General features: G+C 43.8%; 1 protein-coding gene across 1 annotated transcript; it reads left to right on the plus strand.

Moving 5' to 3' along the window:
* NUDCD2 (NudC domain containing 2) lies at positions 1-23,245 on the plus strand. The gene is made up of 4 exons (XM_060240627.1): positions 1-284; positions 9,676-9,724; positions 17,265-17,416; positions 23,043-23,245. The coding sequence occupies exons 1-4, from the start codon at positions 96-98 to the stop codon at positions 23,124-23,126; spliced, it is 474 nt and encodes a 157-aa protein (XP_060096610.1). The 5' UTR covers positions 1-95; the 3' UTR covers positions 23,127-23,245.
* The last annotated feature ends 2,857 nt before the right edge of the window (positions 23,246-26,102 follow it).

The raw sequence follows: 26,102 nt of genomic DNA on the forward strand, positions 1-26,102 counted from the left end.
GTGCTTCTGACTACTTCCGGGGAAGGGGTGCGGTGCGGGGAAAGCGCCTGGGACGTGAGCGCATGCGCGTTTGAGTCGGCGGCGGGGCTGGGCCGATGTCGGCGCATTTCGAAGAGCGCAGTGGGCTGGTGCCGTGCGCTGCCCCCTGGGGCCGCTGGTACCAGACCATGGAAGAGGTCTTCATCGAGGTGAACGTGCCCGAGGGGACCCGCGGGCGGGATGTGAAGTGCAGCTTGCAGAGCCGGCATCTGGCGCTGGCTGTGGCAGGGAAGGAGGTGCTCAAGGTAGGGGACCGGGTTGGAAACCAGTCGGCTCAGCAGGGGGGTGCGGTTGATATCAGAAGTGACCCTGCAATGCTTTGTGGGGAATAGCAGACTTGGTGGTTGCATATGTAAAGAAAGGTGCGGTAAACATAAATGAATTCATTAGTGCAGCCTCCCAAGTACTTAGTCAATGAAGATGATGAAGGTATTGGATTTATATCCCGCCCTCCACTCCAAAGAGTCTCAGAGCAGCTCACAGTCTCCTTTCCCTTCCTTCCCCACAACAGACACCCTGTGAGGTAGATGAAGATATTGGATTTATATCCCGCCCTCCACTCCGAAGAATCTCAGAGCGGCTCACAATCTCCTTTCCCTTCCTCCCCCACAACAGACACCCTGTGAGGTAGATGAAGATATTGGATTTATATCCCGCCCTCCACTCCGAAGAATCTCAGAGCGGCTCACAATCTCCTTTCCCTTCCTCCCCCACAACAGACACCCTGTGAGGTAGATGAAGATATTGGATTTATATCCCGCCCTCCACTCCGAAGAGTCTCAGAGTGGCTCACAATCTCCTTTCCCTTCCTCCCCCACAACAGACACCCTGTGAGGTAGATGAAGATATTGGATTTATATCCCGCCCTCCACTCCGAAGAATCTCAGAGCGGCTCACAATCTCCTTTCCCTTCCTCCCCCACAACAGACACCCTGTGAGGTAGATGAAGACATTGGATTTATATCCCGCCCTCCACTCTGAAGAGTCTCAGAGCGGCTCACCATCTCCTTTCCCTTCCTCCCCCACAGCAGACACCCTGTGAGGTAGATGAAGATATTGGATTTATATCCCGCCCTCCACTCCAAAGAGTCTCAGAGCGGCTCACAATCTCCTTTCCCTTCCTCCCCCACAACAGACACCCTGTGAGGTAGATGAAGATATTGGATTTATATCCCGCCCTCCACTCCGAAGAGTCTCAGAGAGGCTCAGAATCTCCTTTACCTTCTCCCCCACACACAACAGACACCCTGTGAGGTAGATGAAGATATTGGATTTATACCCCGCTCTACACCCCGAAGAGTCTCAGAGCGGCTCACAACCTCCTTTCCCTTCCTCCCCCACAACAGACACCCTGTGAGGTAGATGAAGATATTGGATTTATACCCCGCCCTCCACCCCGAAGAGTCTCAGAGCGGCTCACAATCTCCTTTACCTTCCTCCCCCACAACAGACACCCTGTGAGGTAGATGAAGATATTGGATTTATATCCCGCCCTCCACTCCGAAGAGTCTCAGAGCGGCTCACAATCTCCTTCACCTTCCTCCCCCACAACAGACACCCTGTGAGGTAGATGAAGGTATTGGATTTATATCCCGCCCTCCACTCTGAAGAATCTCAGAGCGGCTCACAATCTCCTTTACCTTCCTCCCCCACAACAGACACCCTGTGAGGTAGATGAAGATATTGGATTTATATCCCGCCCTCCACTCCGAAGAGTCTCAGAGAGGCTCAGAATCTCCTTTACCTTCTCCCCCACACACAACAGACACCCTGTGAGGTAGATGAAGATATTGGACTTATATCCCGCCCTCCACTCTGAAGAGTCTCAGAGCAGCTCACAATCTCCTTTCCCTTCCTCCCCCACAACAGACACCCTGTGAGGTAGATGAAGATATTGGATTTATATCCCGCCCTCCACTCCGAAGAGTCTCAGAGCGGCTCACAATGTCCTTTACCTTCCTCCCCCACAACAGACACCCTGTGAGGTAGATGAAGATATTGGATTTATATCCCGCCCTCCACTCCGAAGAGTCTCAGAGCGGCTCACAATCTCCTTTACCTTCCTCCCCCACAACAGACACCCTGTGAGGTAGATGAAGGTATTGGATTTATACCCCGCCCTCCACTCCGAAGAGTCTCAGAGCGGCTCACAATCTCCTTTACCTTCCTCCCCCACAACAGACACCCTGTGAGGTAGATGAAGGTATTGGATTTACATCCCGCCCTCCACTCCGAAGAGTCTCAGAGCGGCTCACAATCTCCTTTACCTTCCTCCCCCACAACAGACACCCTGTGAGGTAGATGAAGATATTGGATTTATATCCCGCCCTCCACTCCGAAGACACTCAGAGCGGCTCACAATCTCCTTTATCTTCCTGCCCAACAACAGACACCCTGTGAGGTAGATGAAGATATTGGATTTATATCCCGCCCTCCACTCTGAAGAGTCTCACAGCGGCTCACAATCTCCTTTACCTTCCTCCCCCACAACAGACACCCTGTGAGGTAGATGAAGGTATTGGATTTATACCCCGCTCTCCACTCCGAAAAGTCTCAGAGCGGCTCACAATGTCCTTTACCTTCCTCCCCTACAACAGACACCCGGTGAGGTAGATGAACATATCGGATTTATATCCCGCCCTCCACTCCAAAGAGTCTCAGAGCGGCTCACACTCTCCTTTACCTTTCTCCCCCACAACAGACACCCTGTGAGGTAGATGAAGATATTGGATTTATATCCCGCCCTCCACTCCGAAGACACTCAGAGTGGCTCACAATCTCCTTTATCTTCCTCCCCCACAACAGACACCCTGTGAGGTAGATGAAGATATTGGATTTATATCCCGCTCTCCACTCTGAAAAGTCTCAGAGCGGCTCACAATCTCTTTTACCTTCCACCCCCACAACAGACACCCTGTGAGGTAGATGAAGATATTGGATTTATACCCCGCCCTCCACCCCGAAGAGTCTCAGAGTGGCTCACAATCTCCTTTCCCTTCCTCCCCCACAACAGACACCCTGTGAGGTAGATGAAGATATTGGTTTTATATCCCGCCCTCCACTCCGAAGAGTCTCAGAGCGGCTCACAATCTCCTTTACCTTCCACCCCCACAACAGACACCCTGTGAGGTAGATGAAGATATTGGATTTACATCCCGCCCTCCACCCCGAAAAGTCTCAGAGCAGCAAACAATCCCCTTTACCTTCCTCCCCCACAACACTCCCTGTGAGGTAGATGAAGATATTGGATTTATATCCCGCCCTCCACTTAGAAGAGTCTCAGAGCGGCTCACAATCTCCTTTCCCTTCCTCCCCCACAACAGACACCCTGTGAGGTAGATTAAGATATTGGATTTATACCCCGCCCTCCACTCCGAAGAGTCTCAGAGCGGCTCACAATTTCCTTTCCCTTCCTCCCCCACAACAGACACCCTGTGAGGTAGATGAAGATATTGGATTTATATCCCGCCCTCCACTCCGAAGAGTCTCAGAGCGGCTCACAATCTCCTTTCCCTTCCTCCCCCACAGCAGACACCCTGTGAGGTAGAAGAAGATATTGGATTTATATCCCACTCTCCACTCCGAAAAGTCTCAGAGCGGCTCACAATGTCCTTTACCTTCCTCCCCTACAACAGACACCCGGTGAGGTAGATGAACATATCGGATTTATATCCCGCCCTCCACTCCAAAGAGTCTCAGAGCGGCTCACACTCTCCTTTACCTTCCTCCCCCACAACAGACACCCTGTGAGGTAGATGAAGATATTGGATTTATATCCCGCCCTCCACTCCGAAGACACTCAGAGTGGCTCACAATCTCCTTTATCTTCCTCCCCCACAACAGACACCCTGTGAGGTAGATGAAGATATTGGATTTATATCCCGCTCTCCACTCCGAAAAGTCTCAGAGCGGCTCACAATCTCTTTTACCTTCCACCCCCACAACAGACACCCTGTGAGGTAGATGAAGATATTGGTTTTATATCCCGCCCTCCCCCCCGAAGAGTCTCAGAGCGGCTCACAATCTCCTTTACCTTCCACCCCCACAACAGACACCCTGTGAGGTAGATGAAGATATTGGATTTACATCCCGCCCTCCACCCCGAAAAGTCTCAGAGCAGCAAACAATCCCCTTTACCTTCCTCCCCCACAACACTCCCTGTGAGGTAGATGAAGATATTGGATTTATATCCCGCCCTCCACTTAGAAGAGTCTCAGAGCGGCTCACAATCTCCTTTCCCTTCCTCCCCCACAACAGACACCCTGTGAGGTAGATGAAGATATTGGATTTATACCCCGCCCTCCACTCCGAAGAGTCTCAGAGCGGCTCACAATTTCCTTTCCCTTTCTCCCCCACAACAGACACCCTGTGAAGTGGTGGGGCTGGAGAGGGCTCTCACAGCAGCTGCCCTCTGCCAGGGCTATGGCTGACCCAAGGCCATGCTAGCAGGTGCAAGTGGAGGAGTGGGGAATCAAACCCGGTTCTCCCAGTTAAGAGTCCGCACACTTAACCTTATTTTTAATATCTTGTTTATTGGTGGGTAAGTAATCCGCATTTATTATCACGCATAATACTTGCGGACTTGAAGTTAATGTCATCACTGGAAGTTTTTGGTTTGAAGATATCTGGCGGTAGTTGTGTGACTGACACATGTTTAATACTTATAAGGAATGAATCCATGCTAAGTATGTGAGAAGGGACCTGACTTAGACCTGACTCACCAACTTTGTGCATTTTTTTAGTAGCTCCACATTTATTACTGCATGTCTTACAGCTAGCAATTGGGGTGCCTATTGGCTCGTTTAAAAATGTACTGTGATGTAAGGAAATGAAGCAGAGAAATAATGAGGTCTGCACAGACTTACTTGTTTGAAATGAGATTTACTTTATGGTACCATAAGCAGAACCCAGTGGGGCATGGGCCCCCAAAATGACTGTTACAATCGTTCTACATACAGACAGTTTTATTCACACAGAAAACCAGCAGGCAGGCACACAAGCTTATCTGATTTCAAAGGGTCCCACCTCCACTAAATTCCATGACTAAGTTTCCTTACTTATCTATATATAGCAAGTCGCCTGTAGGGGGCTGTTCCCTTATCTAATCTTACATCTGGAGCTCACACCCGCTGGGCGGTAGAGTCAGTTTCTAACGGTAGTTTTACAACAGACCGCTTAGTTTGAAGACAAAGCATATTTTTTACTCAATATGACCAATATTATTATTATTGGGGGTATTAATTAATTATTCAGGGGCTGCCCCTTCAGAAACAGGAGGGCTCTGTTTTTGTTGGTGTTCCATCTTACCAAATAACACCGAATCAGTCTTTAGAAAAGAACATAGTTTTGAGTCCAGTGGCACCTTTAAGACCGACAGGTTCTGTTCACACCGAGTGTTGTGTCCGTGTTAAACTGACTCGGTTCTGTTCCGAGTATCTTTGTTCCGGATATTATCGATCAGACTGCCATACTGCAATTCGAATCACTCTCCGGTGAAACCGTTTTCTGCCGTCCACATGACGGCACCATGCTGTTCTTTTTTCTCCACTTTCATGTGCATTATGCGCATGCGTGCATTATGCACACACGTGCGCATGCGCATAGGTTAAAACATTATGTAGTTATGCAGTTAAGCGCATATCGTTAAGTAGTTAAAAAAAAATGGCGACCATAAACCGGATGTCTGGGGGTCCATTTGCTCCGGGACAACCTTCAGACATCCAGAAGTTGGTCGAGAACTATCCAGACGGGAAAACTATGAGGTGAAACCAGAGAACTCAAAAAACACTGCAAAGGAGCAGGTAACAAATACTCTGGTTCCGAGATGAATTTTTTTTGGGGGGGGCCTACTAAGAGTTACGGTAATACTGGGAGGCAGATGTTGCTGTCTGATCAGCCACTTTTAATCTGGCATGAAACAGCAGCGACAACTGATTATACTGCGCGTCTGAACAGCCCTGCAAAGTATTATTCTTGGTGAAAGGTCTCTTGTGTTCACCAATGTTCCCTCTAAGCTGCAGGGTCTTGTGAGCAAAAATTCTACTTTGTGAGCTACTGGCATTAAAGTTGTGAGCTACTGCATAAATTAGTGTGCTCTGGGGTCGTCCTTCCTAAGCCAAGACAAAAATGTGTGAGGCTAAAAATCTATGAGCTAGGCCTAGAGGGAACACTGGTGTGCACGTACTTCTTGAAAGCTTATACCTGAAATGAAGCTTTGTTGGTCTTAAAGGTGCCACTGGAGTTGCACTTTGTTCTGTTGTTTCAGACAAGCACAGCTACCCATTGGAATCTACCTTTAAAAAACAGTTTTTGTTGATAAATGTATTTCTGTGTTCTCCTCCTTCACCTGCAACTGTGTCCATTATGATGTCATTCAGTGCTATCCTAATCAGAGTTGCACCCTTTTTAAAGTTCATTGAAATCAGTGGACTTAGATGGGTGTAACTCTGCTTAGAATGGTACTGTTAGCCTGTGATCTGTTGAGATATAAGCCTCGGTGCAAGTTCTCTCTCAGTTCTTCAATAGTCTGCCCCAGCTGTCCTTTAGAATGGTGAGGTTTTTTTAAAAAGGGGTGGGGGAGTGGGGAGATAGGTAGAATTTCTCTTCAGTGAATTGGCTTTTCTTGCTTTGCTAATATGAGGAAATTGATATGGCCTCATGCACTTTATACAAGAAGCAAAGGGAGAGGATAACTCAAGTATATTGACAAGCAAAATGGTATTTAATATCATCCGTGTAATTGAAGTAGTTACTCTAAATCTCTGGGCTGTCTGGACTGTTTTAACTTTAATTCTCCTGGATTGCTTAGTTTGATGAACTGATTTAAGTGTCTCATGGTTGCATGTTAGGTATGTAATCAGAGAAAGTTTAGCACGTTTTATTTTTAGCTTTACTTTCCATAGCAGAATCTGTTCCTCCTCTTTTGCGGTTCTTTCCAAATTCATATTATGCTTATGATAAAATAATGTGATGCTTCTCATTCTTAAATCATCTCTGACATTTGAGCCACAGTCTGGCAAAACTCAAGTGCCTCTTTTAGATGTCTGCATCCATCTTAACAAAGCAGGAGTCAAGTTTCACCTTTAAAACCAACCAAGTTTTATTTAGAACGTAAGTTTTCGTGTGCCCTCACCTGAGGGATCTACAATAAATCTTTTTGGAACTAAAGTACCCACCTGATGAAGTCAGGGCACAGATTAACAAAGCCAGAATGATACCCAGAGAAAACCTGTTACAAGACAGACCCAAAAGACATAATAACAGAACACCACTAGTGGTCACAACTCTCAACTCAAGAACAGTTCAATGTATCATCAACAACTTACAACCTCTATTGGACAGTGACAGCTCTCTTTCAAAAGTACTGGGGGGTAAACCTTTTCTTGCACACAGACAGCGCCCCAATCTCAAACAACTCACCTACAACAATACAACATCTCATCTGAGCATGGACACCAGTACCGGAGCTTGCAATAAACCCAAGTGCCAACTTTGCTGCCACATACATCCAGATGACACAATCACTGGACCTAACAGTATTAACTACACCATCTCAGGCTCATTCACTTGTTCATCTTCCAACATTATAGATGCCATTAAAAGCCAACAATGCCCTTTAGTTCTCTACATAAGACAAACAGGACAAACTCTATGCAAAAGGATAAATGGACACAAATCTGACATTAGGAATTACAGAACTGAGAAATCTGTGGGAGAACACTTTAACCTTCCAAAGCATTCCGTGGGTGACCTCAAGGTAGCTGTTTTACTGCAAAGGAACTTCAAGAACAGAATGGAGAGAGAAATTGCTGAATTACAAATTATTATGAAACACCTCCCCAGGACTGAACAGGCATATTGGTTTTTTATCTCATTACATATGCTAAACCCACTCTCAGTGAGTATCGCTATACATCCACAGTATCCCAATGTATTTCTTTTATAATAGTGCATCAGAATAATGTTTTATATTGATATACTCAAGGGATATTGGCTATTTATCTCATTACATATACTTAACCCATTTTCATTTTATGTATTCTTGTTTTCTAATGGCAGAATAGAATGATGTTTATAATGTATAGATTGATGTTGATAAGTAGATTGGGTGGACTACAACTAGGATAGACACGTCCTTTTGTGATTTACCTAGATTTGCAGAAACACCATTTGGCAGGGAATTTTTATTACCTTTTACGGCTATCCAGACCAAATGGCCAAGCCACACTGTTTTATGTGACCATGTGATCAGTTAGTTTGCCGTAAATCAACAAACTGCATGTATTCCAGCCACAATACCCGATTCCCTCGTCTGATGACGTGTGCTTAGAGAGCACACGGAAGCTTACGTTCTAAATAAAACTTGGTTGGTCTTAAAGGTGCAGCTTGACTCCTGCTTTGTTCAACTGCTTCAGACCAGCACGGCTGCCCACCTGGATCTATCTGCATTCGTCTTAGTTTACTTAGAAAGTGGCCTGCTCAGTGGTATGATAAAGTCTGGGACTTGGTGGTTCAGCTGCCCTGAGCTTGCTTCAGCGGGGAGGGTGGGATTTAAACCAAATAAAATAAATAAATGAATAGTTTCAAAATTAATACAAGTTGAGAATCCTAATAGATACGTTTATAGAGACATGGGCAGTTTTCCCACTGAGCTTACCTCGGAGCGACGTCCCTCTTCACCGCGCAGCGTCTGCGCGGATTTCCCACCAACTGCTCCGAGGAACCAGGAAGTTCCCGACCTTTTGCGTCGCAAATGGAAACCGCTAAAAACCAGTTTACGATAGCGACGCAAAAGCCGCGACTCTACTTGGTTACTCGGAGCAGCCTCGGAGTGGTTGGTGGGAAATCCGTGCAGACGCTGCGCGGTGAAGAGGGACGTCGCTCCGAGGTAAGCTCAGTGGGAAAACGGCCATGGTATACATTTTTGGAGTATATGAATCGAACCACCTGCCAGAATTCCTCAATTCCTAAGAAATGCTTAAAACTTTTTTTTTAAGTTGTAGTCTGTCTGATAAGTAATGAAATTTGTTATTGTTTGGGGAGGAAATAGACTCTGTATTAATATTACATGTGTTTGGCTTTATATATATTACAGTTTTTTATTTTTTTTTAAAGTTGTCTGCTCTCTCACATGCGTCCATCTCAGCTGGCTTGAAATTCTGCATTTTAAATTGAATGGAGTGAAAGACATGAAAAGTGAGTGCATAAAAATAAGACGACTGATGGCATAAGGCTTCTTATATGCACGATCCATATTATAAAACCTTGGGATGTAGAATTAGAATTGTAGCCCCCAACAATCCTCTTCCAGTGAGGAGTGTTATTAATCGGTTGATGATTTGAAAGCAAAAACTTTTGTCGGACTCTAAAATTTGTAATTTACAGCCAGCGTGTATTTGGGCAGTATGAACAGTGCTCGAGAAATAAGAATTGCTTTGAAATACAGCAGGGGTGGCCGACGGTAGCTCTCCAGATGTTTTTTTGCCTACAACTCCCATCAGCCCCAGCCATTGGCCATGCTGACTGGGGCTGATGGGAGTTGTAGGCAAAAAGCATCTGGAGAGCTACTGTTGGCCACTCCTGAAATACAGAACTTCCATGTATATATTTTGAAAATAGTAAAATACTTCCTTTCAGGGTAAACTGTTTGATTCTACAATAGCTGATGAAGCAACGTGGACATTAGGTAAGCAGCCTACGGTTATTCTTGCATTAATTTTCCAGAGGCCGTTTAGTTTTGTTGCTGACTTTCTTCCACCAGCAAGCTGTTTATTAGTTAAACCTACACGGGTTTGTAATCTTGTCTGTGAACACATTCACTACCCATGCATGGATTGATCTCTGTGGCTAAACAGAGCCCTGTTTCTTTCTCTTGCCCTGCTCACCAGGGCAGGCTAGGGGAATGGGAAACCAGCACACTTCTGTACCCATACATATAGTGTCCTGTCAAATGACATGAGCTCCTGATCTTGTCTCACAAGACCGGGAAGAAGGGAGAGGTTGGATGGGGTAGAAAAGCATTCCCCATATTTTGTAAAGGCTGTTGTTCTGCCTCTGTCCAGAAAAGGTGGAGGAAGAGAGAGAGAAATAGGGCTGTGTTGCGCCTGTACAGGGAAAGATTGTATCAATGATGTTGAGTTGACAACCATGTGTGAATTTGTGGAGTTGAATTTCTTAACTGGTTGTAGGTCATAATCAGCTGGACAGTGTAGAAATCAGACTAGTGTAAGGCTCTGTCACATCAGATTTAACTAGCGTTGAGTAATAGAACACATGCATTGTCTTTTTAAAAATTACCCAGAGAACACAGTTAAATGGCAGTAGTCACTCAAAGTGTGATAGATGGCTGCATACAAAGAGTAATGTAATGGCTAGCCGCAGCCAGGATTTTACAAGTTGAGAGCTTTCTAAAACGTCAGGGGGCACCCTTTTTGAAGTTTTATTAGGTTTCAGATACAGGAAAAAAGGGGAGGGGAGGTAAAGTAAAAAAAATAAGAATATTACATTCTGCATATCATAATGTAAAAAGGAGAAAAGAGAGGATTCAATAAGTTCAGAATACATAGAAATAACAAGTAGGTATCATAAACTTTCACTTGTACATATAAATCACTCATTATCCTTACAGTATATATTTAACAAATACAAAGGGATGAAAAGAAGAAAAACTGTTTTCATCGAAAGTCCCACCTGAAGATTAAGCATCGGCATCGAGCCATGTATAGAATAGTTCCCAGTGCTTTTTTGTTTGCATCTTCCTCAGATTTGCCTCTCAGCAATGAGGATAAAAAGTCCAACTCAGCTGCCTTTAATATTTTCCCTATTAGTTCCTGCTTAGTAGGCAGTTCTTGATGTTTCCATTTTTGGTCAATCAGGATCCTTGCCACTGTATTAATATGTGCCATCAAATGTCTTGTCTCTTTTGTATAATCACTGGTATAAATGTTCAATAAAAATAGTTCTGGTTTAAATTGAATTTGGATTTTCAATATCTTCGGCAATAGCTCATGTACCATCTCCCAGTAATTTTAACAACATTACAAGACCACCGCATATGATAAAAGGTTCCGGGTTGAGAAGTACATTTCCAACATTTGTTAGATACATTAACATACATTTTAGACAATTTTTCAGGAGTTACATACCATCTATTGATGGAGAGCCAGTTTGGTGTAGTGGTTAAGTGTGCAGACTCTTATCTGGGAGAACCGGGTTTGATTCCCCACTCCTCCACTTGCACCTGCTAGCATGGCCTTGGGTCAGCCATAGCTCTGGCAGAGGTTGTCCTTGAAAGGGCAGCTGCTGTGAGAGCCCTCTCCAGCCCCACCCACCTCACAGGGTGTCTGTTGTGGGGGAGGAAGGGAAAGGAGATGGTGAGCCGCTCTGAGACTCTTCGGAGTGGAGGGCGGGATATAAATCCAATATCTTCATCTACCTCACAGGGTGTTTGTTGTGGGGGAGGAAGGGAAAGGAGATTGTGAGCCGCTCTGAGACTCTTTGGGGTGGAGGGCAGGATATAAATCCAATATCTTTTTCTTCTATAAAACGTCTTATAAACATTTTCTTTAAACATAACTGCTTTAGTTAATTTTATATTAGATCCCCATAGAGCCTCCCACTCAACTACAGCAATATTGTGGCCTATGTTCCTTGCCCATTTAATCATACAATCTTTTATAACTTCATCTTGCATTTTCATTTGCAATAGGAAAGAATATAGCTTTGCAGCCAATCTCTCTTGAGGTCCTAACATTATCTTATCAAAGTCATACCGTTCTGTAGAAAATCCAACTAGTTTATCTTTGGAGTATCTGGACTCCACTTGCAATCTCAACCACCAATTCATGGTAATGTTCAGAGAGTCTAGTTCTTCTTTAGATTTCAATTCATTGTTTTCCCCCAAAAGCTCCTCATATCTTCATATCATGTCTGTATCGGTGCGTGTGTGTGCAGAGTGAGGTACTGAGATATGCACAATAGTGAGCTCCGGTAAGGAAGTGAGCCAGACACCTGCACCTAGTATTAAAACAGTGTATTTACAAGCTATATACAAAGTAACTAGTGCAGTGACAAACATGGATCTCAGTGACAAAGTGCTCCGCCAGCATTCACCTCTCCAGTGAGAGAACTATACACAGGCAATGCAGTCCTTATATATTTACATCAGCCAATCAAGGCAGTCCATAATCTTGCTGACTCCAGCAGGTACTTTCCCCTTGTCCTTATCCAGCCAGAACCGGCTTGCTGACAAGGCCACTCTGACCTGACCTGTCAGTTAGATCTCCTGCTGGCACGTTGCACCTGTCAGGCTGTGTAAAGGAGGACTCCTTATACCAACAGTCTGAAGATAATAAGAGTGACCTTCTAATTTCTGGTACCACAGGTATGAGTGCCAACCCATAATGAGATCATTTCCTTCTAAACGGTAGTCTCTTATCATTTAGCAACCTCCATTCTCTCAGCCAGGCCAGTGCGCAAGCTCTATAATATAGTTGCCAATCCGGTAACGCGAAGCCTGCTTTCTTTTGCATCTTGTAAAGCTTTAAGCTTAATTCTTGGCTTTCTATTTTGCCAGATAAATATCAAAGCCAATTTATTTAGCTCTTGGAAGAATCTCTAATGGAATTGGAATAGTTTGAAATAGGAATAACCATCTTGGAAGGATATTCATCTTTATTGAAGCAATTCTTCCCATTAAGGATACATTTAAGTCTTTCCAAATTTCCAGATCGTTTTTGATTTCTTTCTCATAATTATCAAACTTTAAATTGATGCACTTGTTGGAAAGATAAATCCCAAGATATTTTACTTTTTTCTCTGGGTTTAAAAGTTTTATTGATTTTAAGCAAAATTGGGGGAACAGGGAAAGATGAGAATAGAAAGCAGTAATACAACTAATAGTACAGTTATGAACCATTCTGCATATCGAAAAATCAGTAATACAAGATATTTCTGTTGCCATAATATAGAGATTGTAAGTCCCCAATTAAACCATCTGTTTTCAAATTATATTTCTATTTTGGATAATATATATAACAAGAAGCTAAGATAAAGTAAACATTCACATCAGTAAATCTTAAATATCTAACCACACATAAAATTTCTCCCAATATTTTTTGGCTTCTTCCTTAGGTTTCCCAGCAGGGAGCCGGCATAAGTAGTCCATCTCTGCTGTCTCCAGTAATTTCTCAATCAAATCTGCCCTCCTAGGAATTTCCTGGAATTTCCATTTTTGTGCAAGTAAAATCCTGGCTGCTGTAATAATATGTGATATTAGATGTCTTGTCTCTTTTGTATAGTCACTGGGGTATACATTCAATAAAAATGTTTCCGGTTTAAATTGGATCTGTGTCTTCAGCATTTTTTGTAATAGTTCATGCACCATTTTCCAATACTCTTTCACCGTTTCACAAGTCCACCACATACGATAAAACGACCCCATATGTTTTGTACACTTCCAGCACTTGTTAGACATATTAGGATACATTTTAGAAAGTTTCTGGGGAGTTAGATACCATCTATAAAACATCTTATACAAATTTTCTTTAAAAGCTATTGAGTTAGTTAATTTAATATTAGATTTTCACAACCTCTCCCACTCCTCTAACATGATATTGCGACCTACATTCTTAGCCCACTGAACCAAACAATGTTTTACAATCTCATCTTGCATCTTCATCTGCAATAGAAATATGTATAATTTTGAAATCAGTTTCTCCTGGGGTCCCAGAAAGATTTTGTCAAATGAATACTGTTCTGTATTAAAACCTATTACTTTATCTTTAGCATATCTAGATCCTATTTGTGATCTCAACCACCAGTTCATTTTAATATCCATACTTTCTAATTCTTTAGATTTTAAATAGTTATCTTGTCGCAAAAGTTCTTCATATACATAATTCTGGTTTGGTCTTATAAGATTTGGCAGTGTGAAGACTTCAGCTGGTGAAACCCATCTTGGAATTTTTTGGTAGATCCTCGGTTTTAACCATGACCATGTATGATACAAAGACTTCCGGAACCAGTGATTCTTAAAGTAGGAATGTCCTTCTATTCTTTGGTACCATAAATATGCATGCCAGCCCAATGGAAGGTCATGGCCCTCTAATATTGTCTCCTGTCCATCAATAGAACCCAATCTCTCACCCAAGACAGGACTGCGGCTCTCTAATATAATTGCCAATCTGGACGACCCAGGCCCGCTCTTGCTTCAGAGTCTTGTAACATTTTGAGCTTAATTTTTGGTTTTTTCTTTCTCCAAATATACGGCGAGATTATTTTGTTCAGTTCCTGAAAAAATACATTAGTTAAGAGAATCAGAATATGAACATGAACATATGAAGCTGCCTTCTACTGAATCAGACCTTTGGTCCATCGAAGTCAGTATTGTCTTCTCAGACTGGCAGCGGCTCTCCAGGGTCTCAAGCTGAGGTTTTTCATGCCTACTTGCCTGGACCCTTTTTTGGAGATGCCAGGTATTGAACCTGGGACCTTCTGCTTCCCAAGCAGAGGTTCTACCACTGAGCCACCATCCCTCCCCTAGTTTGAAATAAGAATAAAAGTCTTGGCAAAATATTCATTTTTATTGCCGCTATTCTTCCCATTAGAGATATGGCGAAATCCTGCCGTTTCTGCAAGTCTTTTTTGATCTCTTTAAGTAATTTGTCATAATTATCTGAGTTGACTTCTCAAAGTAAATCTTGATTTTTGTTGAAGAGAACAACTTTGCTTAAGGGTCATAGTCTTAGTTAAGAGTTTTGTTTTGTTATAATTAATTCTCATTCCTGCCACCATTCTGAACTGCTCTAATTTACTCATCAAATGATCGATCGAGTCTAGTGGTTGTTCTAGTATAAATCCAAGATGTCTACAAATGCCCTCAGTTTATGATGTTCCCTTCTAATCATTGTGCCTTTAATATTTGGATCTTCTCTAATTTGATTATTCAGTATTCCCAAAGTAAAAATAAAAAGCAATGAGGATAGTGGGCATCCTTGTCTTGTTCCCTTCTGAATCTCAATTGGTTCTGTTAGTTCTCCATTTACTATAACTTTCACACTTCGATGAAAATATATAGAGTGAATCATTTTTAGGAAATCGCTACCACATTCCATAATATTCAACTGTTGTAACATAAATTGCCAATTAACGTTGTCAAAGGCCGCCTCAGCATCTAGGAAGACCAGCGCCAATTGCTCCTCTGGATGCATTTTTAGAATTCCAATATGTTACAAATTAACCTAACTATTTCTCAAATATCTTCTTGGAAGAAAACCTGGCTGATCTTGATGTATGATTTCAGATAGGACTTTTTTAAAAACATGCCAAAATCGTTGCAAAAATCTTATAGCCCACATTCAAGAGAGGTATAGGTCTATAATTTTTTATATTTTGCAAATCTGTTTCATCTTTTGGAATCAGAGATATAGTAGCTTCTTGCCATGGAGTCTCCGCCTCCTTACGAATCATGTCTAAAAGCTGTTTGAATGGAAGTAACGGGATCCTCAAAAAGTTTTATAAGACTCTGTGGATAGACCATCTGGTCCAGAGCTGGAGGCTCTGAATGTGGCCAAATTGAGGCAGCCAAAACTAAAACTTCGGAGCGAAGAAGGGATTGCGCACCTTGCATGCTAGCAGGGGGTTTGCCTTCCACCTCCATCTCTTCTACCCTGGCACTTTGCAGCCAGGAGCTCCATCCATCTCCCCCTCCCCAGCCCATTCTACATGGCTTCCTCTGCCTCCCTCCTCTCCACCTGTTGTTTTTCCTGCTGCAGTGCCCTGCGCCCTGCTCAGTTCTGGCTCTAGCTGCCACTGAGGATGCTTTGCACGCTCAGCCATGGCAAAAAGAAAACGAAAAAAGCAGACTGGAAGTCAGGGGGCAGTGCCCTCACAGGCCCTCCTGTGGCTACAGGCCTGGCTGGCTGTTAGGCTTGGACCACAGAGATCTACATTCAAGTAGAAGAAGACGACTGCAGATTTATATCCTGCCCTTCTCTCTGAATCAGAGACTCAGAGCAGCTTACAATCTCCTATATCTTCTCGCCCCACAACAGACACCCTATGAGGTGGGTGGGGCTGAGAGGGCTCTCACAGCAGCTGCCCTTTCAAAGACAACTATGGTAACCCAAGGCGATTCCAGCAGGTGCAAGTGGAGGAGTGGGGAATCAAACCTGGTTCTGTCAAGTCTGCTATAATGTATGAGTAGTTTAGTGCTAAACTTTGGTTCAGGAAAAGGATCCTGGGTAAAACCACTCTGTATTCAGATGCTGCTAGCTCAAGCTCTCCTTCCCTCCCTCCCCTCCTTTGTTATGTAGCAATGCTTGGAACTGGGAATATGGGAACAAGATTGTGGTGCCTTCTCAGAGATAGCCGGTGCTAAGAAAGCGCCCAAGCCCAGCCGGTGCTTGAGAACGATAAAACAACAACAACGTGTGAATGTGCCCTGCATAGAATGCCCCCTCCCTCAGGAATCCCTTTGATGTATACCTTAAATGTTTGCTCTTTGTGCATGCTCGCCAGTCTCTCAGTCTGCTTCTACAGTCTTGCAACATGTTATAATAAACTAGAAACTTTTTTTATCAAGAAGGTCTCGTTATTGAAACATCAGACTTGACAGGCTCTCCCAGATAATGAGTCCGCCCACTTAACCACTGCACCAAACTGACTCTCTTCGTCAGCAGTTAGCCATGAAATTTGCTGGATGATTTGGGGTAGCAAATTACTGTCTTCTGTGTTGGTCCCACAGTCTCTGGAGAAGACAAATTTGCAGGTACAAATCCAAAGTAACAAATAATATCCAAATCCAAAATAATAAATGAGAATGTCTGAAATGTGATATGATGATAATGCTAGAGAAGGAAGTATCTGATCACGCACACCTTTCTAAATCAACAATTCTTCAAAAACCTTAGGATTTTTATTTATGAAACATGTAAAGCCCATCACTTGTATGTTCTCACTAGAAATTGTGCCTGAGTACATAACTATTTCTTACAACTGTATTTTTTTAGTATTGTGCTTAATTGTCTTTGAGATAGAATTGGTAACATGAATCCATATGGTACCACTAATTGCATTGTGTTGAGTACATAAATTCTGCTGATAGTACTTATTGCAAAGGGAAAAAAAGTTTTAATCTGCTGATCAAAGGTAAACATCTTTTAAAAAAAAATTTTAAATCTGTTTTATTATCTCCTTGTTACCCACCTCTCCTCCTTTTCATAAAGAGGATCAGAAGTTAATACGAATTGTCCTAACAAAAACCAATCGTGACGCTGGAAACTGTTGGAGTTCTCTGTTAGAGAATGAGTATGCTGCTGATCCTTGGGTCCAGGACCAGATGCAGAGGAAGCTAACGTTGGAGAGGTTCCAGAGAGAGGTAAGTCTAAAGTAACTAGTATAAATTAGAGTTCCTGGGTTAAGAAAGCAGAGCATTGAGGTTCATTCAGGATTTTTTCCACAGCTAATTGAACTCTTTCCCTTGCTTTGTGGAAGCTTCAAGCATATAGTTTGTGCCACCATTTTAATATATTTCTGGTTATCATCCCATTGAGTGCCTGAGGACACATAGCACAGAGCTTTCCCCGGAGCGACGTCCCTCTTCACCGCGCAGCGTCTACGCGGATTTCGCACCAACTGCTCCGCAGAACCAGGAAGAGCCGCGAAGTGCCGAGCCTTTTGCGTCGCAAATGTAAACCGCTAAAAACCAGTTTACGTTAGCGATGCAAAAGCCGCGGCTCTTCCTGGTTCTGCGGAGCAGTTGGTGCGAAATCCGCGCAGATGCTGCGCGGTGAAGAGGGACGTCGCTCCAGGGGGTAAGCTCTGTGCGAAAACGCCCATAAATAAACAAGAGTCTTCTTGCACCCTAGATGAAAATACCTTTATTGTAGCATTAGCTTTTATGGACTAGGAGTCACTTCAGATGCTATTTAAAGATGCTTCTTATGTAGTCATGTTACATATTCGTTTATTTTATTTATATTCTGCCCTACCCCACAAATGAGCTCAGGGCGGATTACGACATAATCAACAATCGAACAATATGCCGATAAAACAGGATATTAAAACCATTTAAACCTCCCGGTCGCAAAACAGAAAACAAAGTATGTCACGTCATGCAGTTTCCAACTGGCCAATAAGTCAATTATGTTGTACTTCACATGGACCATTGGAAGTAAAACTCACCAGCAAGGGAGGCCAATTTTGTGTAACTTGGATGTCTGCTTTCACATGCGAAGGCCTGGCGGAACAGCTCCATCTTGCAGGCCCTGAGAAAAGGTAACGAATCCGGCAGGGCCCAAACCTCTAATGGGAGCCTGTTCCGCCAGGGCAGAGAAAGTCCTGGCCCTAGTCGAGGCTAAGCGGATGTCCCTGGGAGCAGGGACAGCCAGCAGGTGTTGATTTTCAGAGCATAAAGCCCTTCAGGGCAGGTATGGGGAGAGGTGGTCCCTCAGTTATGTTGGTCCCAGACCGCGCAAGCCTTTGCAAGTCAATAGCAAAACCTTGGAGCAGATCCGGTATTCGATCGGTAGCCAGTGTAAATGGCGTAGCATGGACTGGATCAGGAGTCCTCAAACTTTTTAAATAGGGGGCCAGTTCACTGTCCCTCAGACTGTTGGAGGGCCAGACTGCCGTTACTGTACAAGGCCGCGGGCCGTCAGTTCTCCGTCTTCTGCATCTCTCTCCCTTCCCCACACCACACACCCCGGCCTGGGAACTCACCTCACCTCGGTATCACCCTCACACTCTGTCTCCGCCGCCTCAGCCCAGTGCCGGAAGTGTGCGTTGTTAACGCGAGTTTAGGTCGAACGTCACTTCCGGTCTAATTTTGCCATAACCCGGCAGGCCGCATAAACGTCCTCAGCAGGCCGTAGTTTGAGGACCCCTGGGCTAGATACATGTCCGCACAGGCAATGCCATCAGCAGGCACACCGTCACATTGTGCACCAGACGGAGTTTCCAGATTAGCCCCAAGTGCAAGGCCACAATAGAGCAAGTTACCGTAGTCCAATATGGAAGTCACCATCCCATGGATCACTGTAGCTAAGTCTTGATGGGAGAGGTAGGGTGCTAGCTGCCTGATCTGCTGTAGGTAATAAAAGGCTGACTTGGCAATTGCAGTGACCTGGGCCTCCATAGAAAGTGAGGCATCCAGGATTACTCTCAGGCTCTTCACCTTCTGGGCTGGCAGAAGTGGTGTACCATCCAGGGCTGAGAGCTTGATACCCTGTTCTACTCCATCCAGGCTCAGGTATAGAACCTCCATTTTTATTGGATTTAGCCTGAGCCGGCTCTGCTGCAGCTGCCCAGTCATGGCCCCCATTCAGTGCCTCAGCCAGATGATCTGGGGCAGAGATTGGGCAACCGTCCATCAACAGATAGAGCTGGGTGTTATCCACATTCTGGTAACAATCCAGCTCAAACCTCCCGACCAGTTGGGTGAGGGGGCGCAATTAGATGTTAAACATCACTGGCGAGAGAATTGCCCCATGGGGCATACCACATTTAAGTGGGTGTCATGAGGAGACCTGCTTGCCAAATACCACCCTCTGTCCTGGACCATAGAGAAAGGAGGAAAACCACAATAAGGCAACCTACTGAACGCCTATGTCAGCAAGGCGGTGGGTCATAAGATCGTAGTTGACTGTGTCAAATGCTGCTATAAAATCTAAAAGTAACAGCAGCACTGACCTGTCTCAATCCAGCTGCCTCCAGAGATCATCTGTGAGGGTGTTTAATGCAGTCTTCACCCTATGGCCTGGAAGGAAACTAGAATGGGGGAAACTGGACTAGAATGGATCAAGGACAGATGCCTCCTCCAGGAAAACCTGAAGCTGTTCAGTCACTGCCTTCTCCCACTCTTATAGGTCAGGGGTGGCCAGCAGTAGCTCGCCAGACGTTTTTTGCCTACAACTCCCACCAGCCCCAGCCATTGGCCATGCTGGCTGATGGGAGTTGTTGGCAAAAATATCTGAAGAGCTACCATTGGCCACCCCTGCGATAGGTCATTTGATGCTGTTTTTGGTTAGAAGGCTGCCTGTAGAAGTGCAACTCCTACCCAAGGCTTGTGAGATAGCATTATCGTTATCGAGGATGGACTGTAGATCATTGGTGGCACATTAGACTAGTTTGAGCTGGTAGCTGTAGATGACAACCTGTGGTGTCCCATTATATGTTTCATTACTTCATTAGGTGTAATCTTTTGTGAGTCCCTGTTCAAGGAATTGTAAGGTGATATTTGCTTACATGTGGACCTATGCTTACATTCACTAGGAATAAAATAGTCTTGTCTCAGAAGAGGACATCTATTTGTTTATTTCTATAGCTTTTGCAAAGAACAAAAATGTGCAGAATTCTCTATACAATTTTATTGAAAATATTTAAACTACAAATAAAAAGAACAAAGCGAGAAAAAGTAAAAGAAAAAATTGTAAACAATCCTTAATATTAGGGTTTGTGGAATCTTTCGGGATCAAGTGCCGTGTTCTACTGGAGAAAGTAGAACACGGCACTTGATCCCGAAAGATTCTACAAACCCTAATGATGTTACCAGCCGTGAAAACCTGAAATCTTTGATAATCCTTAATATAATAAAAGCCTTCCTGTTGTGGCAAAACCGAGCTCCCTCATTGGTTGAGACTGGGAGGGACTGTGGGGGCATCAAGCGTTGGCCTGTCAAACTAGAAATCAACAATACTTGTGTGCCAGTGGTTCAGTTTGCTCTTCTCTCCTGCCAAGTGGCTGTTGCTAGGCAGCAAAGCTGATGCTCTCAGTGAAACGCAACCAACCTTAGTTCTGGCAGTTACTGGCTCTTCGTACCTTCCCATTGGCTGTGCCACCTGTCACACTGACTCACAAAGCAGAGAAAGAAACCCTAACCTAGATTGGCTGTGAGAGGGAGGAGCAGGCAAACAGCCAGAGAGATACTTTCCATAATTGGCTGAGAACTCCTTCCTATCCTGCTCTGGAAGTGGAAAAATGTTATCAGAAAGAGAGACTTGGTCTGAAAGGTATCGTTACAGGTCTCTTGGGGAGTACTCATTGAGGCTAGTCCTGACTACAGCTGCCAGTTCCAGGTTGGTGGACATCCTGTGGTGGAGTTTGAGGAGGGCATATAAGTCAGGGCTGCAGAGAGGGGCCTGCCAGACACAGGTTGTTGCTGTGGAAGCTGACTGGGTGATTTTGGACCAGTCACAGACTTGCAGCCTAACCTACCTCACAGGGTTGTTCTGCAGATTAAAGGGAGGAGAGGAGAATAATGTAAGCTGCCTTGCCCGCCCCCCCCCCCCGGTGGAGAAAAACTGTCCTTTTCCTACGTAGAGGCTGCAGGAAGGGGGAAGGCAATGGATAGCTGAAGTCAGATGGGAAAATAAACAGGAGGAGATAGGGTTGATAACTCCAGGTTAGAAAATTCCTGGAGATTTAAGGGGTGGAGCCTGGAGACAGTGGGGTTTGAGGAGGGGTGGGACCCCAGACAGATGCAATGCCATTTCCTCCTGGGGAACCATTGTTGCCAATCTGAAGGTGAGGGAGGGGCATCACTCAGAACTACAACCGCTCTCCAGATGGCAGAGATCAGCTCCCCTGGAGAAAATGGCTGGTTTTGTGTCATTATAACCTGCTGAGTCTGCTTCCTTCCTGCTTTGGTCTCCATTGTGAAGGACTGCCCTTTTCTTACATAGAGGGAGGGGGAAAGGGATGGAAAGTTGAAGTCAGATCAGTTCCCCTACAGAAAACAGCCACCTGAGGCACATACTCAGTGGTATACCATAACACAACAAAGCCATGCAAAAACCCCCAGATTATACCATGAGCTCACACTGATGCTAAATGCCACAAGGGGAAATGACAGGAATGACAAGCTGAATATGACAGAAAAAGGCTGCAAAAATTCACTGCAAACAAAAAGAACGTTGAGCTTCAGCATCTGTGTGACCGTTGTCATGCCTCCCCACACCCCCCATAATTATTCTTCCTTATCTCCATTCTGGGTCTCTTTCAAGGCTTTGAGTTACCACAGACACAGGGACACACACACAGACACACCACAGACACAGGGAAACACACAAAAACACATGTACTGGTGGGGACACCAGCATCTTTTTCAACTGTGGGGTGGACAGGAAGAGAGCAAGGGGGGGGGTGAATGAAAGTCATGGGTGGGGGAGGAGTGGGAAGACAGCACGGTGTGGGTGACTGAATGCCATGGGTAGGGGGTGGGAGTGGCATGCCAAGGGTGCAGGGGTAGTTGCAAGGAGGAGTGGTGGTGGGAAGTTGGGTGATGGGAAGACAAGGGTTGGGGGGGGGGAGTGAATGCCTTTACTTGGGTGGGTGGGTAGGAAAACAGCACGGGGAACACTCACCCAGAGCCTCTCTGTAGAGTTCATTGTATTTTCCTTCACAACAGGCCTTTTTCCTAGTCCTTCATATTTCTTGAAACCTTTTTTCTTTTCCTGTTGTTTCTTTTTAAAATGTACACAATGCTTAACCCTAATACTGTTTAATTGTAATCCCTAAAATAAATCACACGTATATCACTGTTAAAGTTTATTCTTCTTTTAAATTTAGGATAAGATCATGAGGCCATTTTAATTCTATGCACAGAATAACAGATATGATATGAAAACTTCTGCCAAGAATATTCAGAAGTTTTACATTTAACTGCTTTGAATAACCGATCAGACTACTGTGTCCTCTTTGTTGTTTACTGTCATTTACATCCCGCTTTTCTGCTCAGTAGAGGGTCCAAAGCATCTTACTTTGTTCTTGTGTCCTCTATTCTATCATCATAGCAAATAGGTTAGGCTGTGTGTATCGTGACTGACCCAAGGTCACCCAGCAAACTTCCATGGCAAAATTTGAACCTAGATTTCTCAGATCCTAGACTGCACCATACTGGCATTCTGATTTGAGAAACTGCTAAAACAACACTGAAAATTAAGTTGATTGATATGCATACAATGGATAATCTGTATAAATAACACTTTCTGCACTTTTTTTTGCAGAACCCTGGATTTGACTTCAGTGGAGCAGAAATTTCTGGAAACTACAACAAAGGAGGGCCAGACTTTTCTAATCTTGAAAGATAGCCGAATGCCTTTAGCGGTGTTTATTGAAATAGGAAATAGAGTTATGGAGGACTTTTGGTAATGGCTTTTATTTAAATTGTAATAATGTTGTCATGAAAAATAAACACTTATGCATAAAAGGCAGCGGTGTTTGCAAATGATTCTGCTTACCAAGTTTAAGAACATAAGAGAAGCCATGTTGGATCAGGCCAGTGGTCCATCCAGTCCAACACTCTGTGTCACACAGTGGCCAAAAAAATCAGGTGCCATCAGTAGATCCACCAGTGGGCTAGGACACTTGAAGCCCTCCCACTGTTGCCGCTCCCCAAGCACCAAGAATACAGAGTATCACTTGCCCCAGACAGAGAGTTCCATCTATACCTTGTGGCTAATAGTCACTGATGGACCTCTGCTCCATATGTTGATCCAATCCCCCCGTTTGTGATTGTTAGTAAAGCACTAGTGTATTTTGATCTACCAGCAGTATTAAATACCACGTTGCATAATTCTTTGAGTTGAAGGAATAATATAGAATACTATGCAAATGCTCTTGACTTCTTGTTTGGCAGGCTTTTAAAATTAATTTTGAAAAGGTCATCAAGTTTTCTTGTACGTACTATGTTAAAACAGTTTTCGGAGAGCTGTGCCCACATAAGTGCTCTTTCTCTTTTGAAAAGGATGAGTCACTGAAAATAGATTTGGGATTGATTTATTTGTATCTGCCTTTTTTTGCATGCCGTGACCTGGATGACCTGATCTTGTCGGAGCTTGGAAGCTAAGCAGGGAGTTGGCCTGATTTGTATTTGGATGGGAGACCATCAAGGAATTCTGGGGTTGCTACACAGAAGTAGGCAATGGCAAAGGACCTCTGAATGCCTCTTGCTCTGAAAACCTTACGGGATCGTCATAAATCTGCTGCAGCTTGACAGCACTTTCCGGCTCCACATTGTGCTTTTCTCCCCCACTGATTTGAAGTGGCTTAAAACATTATTCTCCCCTCCTCCATTTTCTCACAACCACCACCCCGTGAGGTAGGCCAGGCCAAGAGTTTCTGATGGGCCCAAGGTCACCCAGTGAGCTTCCACGGTAGAAGTGTGGATTCAGAATCAGGTTGTCTAGGATGCTACGCCACTCTGTTCATGACATCATGGATTGTAGGGAGCCCTCACTCCGATTACGCATGTATATGTGGAAGGACCTTTCATTTGGCCTAAGTGTCTTCGCACCAAAAGAAATAGTAATACTTAAGCTGCATGTGAATGTAGCTGTGTGATATGCCTGGATTTTGCCCTATTTCCACACACAGCTCTAAATTGTAGGCTGAACTGTGAAAACGTACAATCAGAATAAGCCGTATGTTTCCTATGCAATTAGAAAATGGTAATGTCTGTTTTAGTTACATGGTTTTCTGAAGAACTGAAAGCATTGTATTGGGTTGCATTGTTTTGTTTGTGGCTCAAATTTCAATTGTATATACAAACAAAGAATTGAATAAATTTTAATTGTAGTTTGTCTGATTTTTATCCACTAATAATGTATACTTGGTCTCTATAATTGCAGTGTCTTTTTATACTTTATCTACGCTTGGTATGAGAAACATGTAGTAATTTTCTTGTCTAAGGAAGTATTACGTCTCAGCTGCCTCACAACAAATTAGCTTGCACCATAGAGTGCCAAAGCTAGTTGCTATAAAGCTTTCAAATTAAAATATATTTTCTCAGTCTCTAATGATTCAAAGCTTGTTTTGGCTAATGTTGCCACATGAAAGGTCTCATAACTTGACATTTTTAAAAAATAATTCTAATTATGTACGTAGGAAGAGTGTCTTACTTTGTATCTACGAAGTTCCAAGTTCAGTCCCTGGCTGCTCCAGTGAAGACTCTAATAGTAGGTGGGGGGGAAGGTGTCAGGCATTGTATATTCAATTTTTATTGCAGTGACCAAATCATAGAATTGTTACTAACCATGAATTAAACTCAGGCACATCAAAGTAGTAAACTCTCTCCTTTGCTCCTTTCGCTTTTACTAACAAATGTAGGAATGTCCTCTTTGAAGATAAGACCTTCTGGGACTTGTTCCCAGGCCCAGCCAGGCCTGGATCCAGAATGTTCCAGCCGTAACATAGATAAGAAAGTTAGAGTGTGAATTTCACACGTGAATGTAGAATTGTTTATAGAACCTTTGATGTGCCATTTTAAAGCATGTACTCTGTTGTTACAAGGTATCAGTTCAAATACCTAGCTCGGCTGAGCCACATGGATTATCAATAAACCAAACTTTGTTTCAAAATCCAAGGACTGGTTATTTTGAAATTGCATGCTTGACAGAAGGTCTCTAAAGCCCTGGAGAACTGCTTATCATCTAGTAGACCGATAGACCAATGGTCTGATATAGCATAAGGGAGCATTTGTGTTTATGTGCACAGACGATATGTTAATATACCCCTTCACAATTTACTTGCAAGAAATTTTGAAATACAGGTCGTTGGGGGAGAGAGAACTAACATTACCAGAAAAAAATCTGTTATACTGCCGTTGCCCAAAGTAAAATGTTGGGTAGGTTACATAGTCCGATGCATGCCAGAAATTCTGGGGCTGGTATGTCGGCTATATGAAAGGTCGCTAAGAGCAAATCCTCTTACTCTGTATAACTGATTTCTTTTATGCCAATAAAGGCTGATGATCCAATAAAGGCTGATGATGATGATGACTAAGAGCAAATCATTGCCTGATCTGCTAGGAACAGTGCATGGAGGCAATTTAACAGCTTGTAAACTGGATGATCATTCCAGGAAAACCTTTGCCTGCCTGATACATGTCAAATACTTTTGGGAAAGGGAAATGTAAATAAAAGGACGTTAAAATACTCCACAGTCAAGCCTTGACTTTTAAATGGCTATTTTGTGCTATTCAGATACACGCAGGTGAAAGTGAGTGCAGAACTGTTTTCTGTGGTCTACCATTCATCCAAAATCTGGCAGTGGCCCCCTCCCCCCTT

This window comes from Heteronotia binoei, chromosome 5, assembly GCF_032191835.1.
Source record: "Heteronotia binoei isolate CCM8104 ecotype False Entrance Well chromosome 5, APGP_CSIRO_Hbin_v1, whole genome shotgun sequence".
Taxonomy (NCBI): domain Eukaryota; kingdom Metazoa; phylum Chordata; class Lepidosauria; order Squamata; family Gekkonidae; genus Heteronotia; species Heteronotia binoei.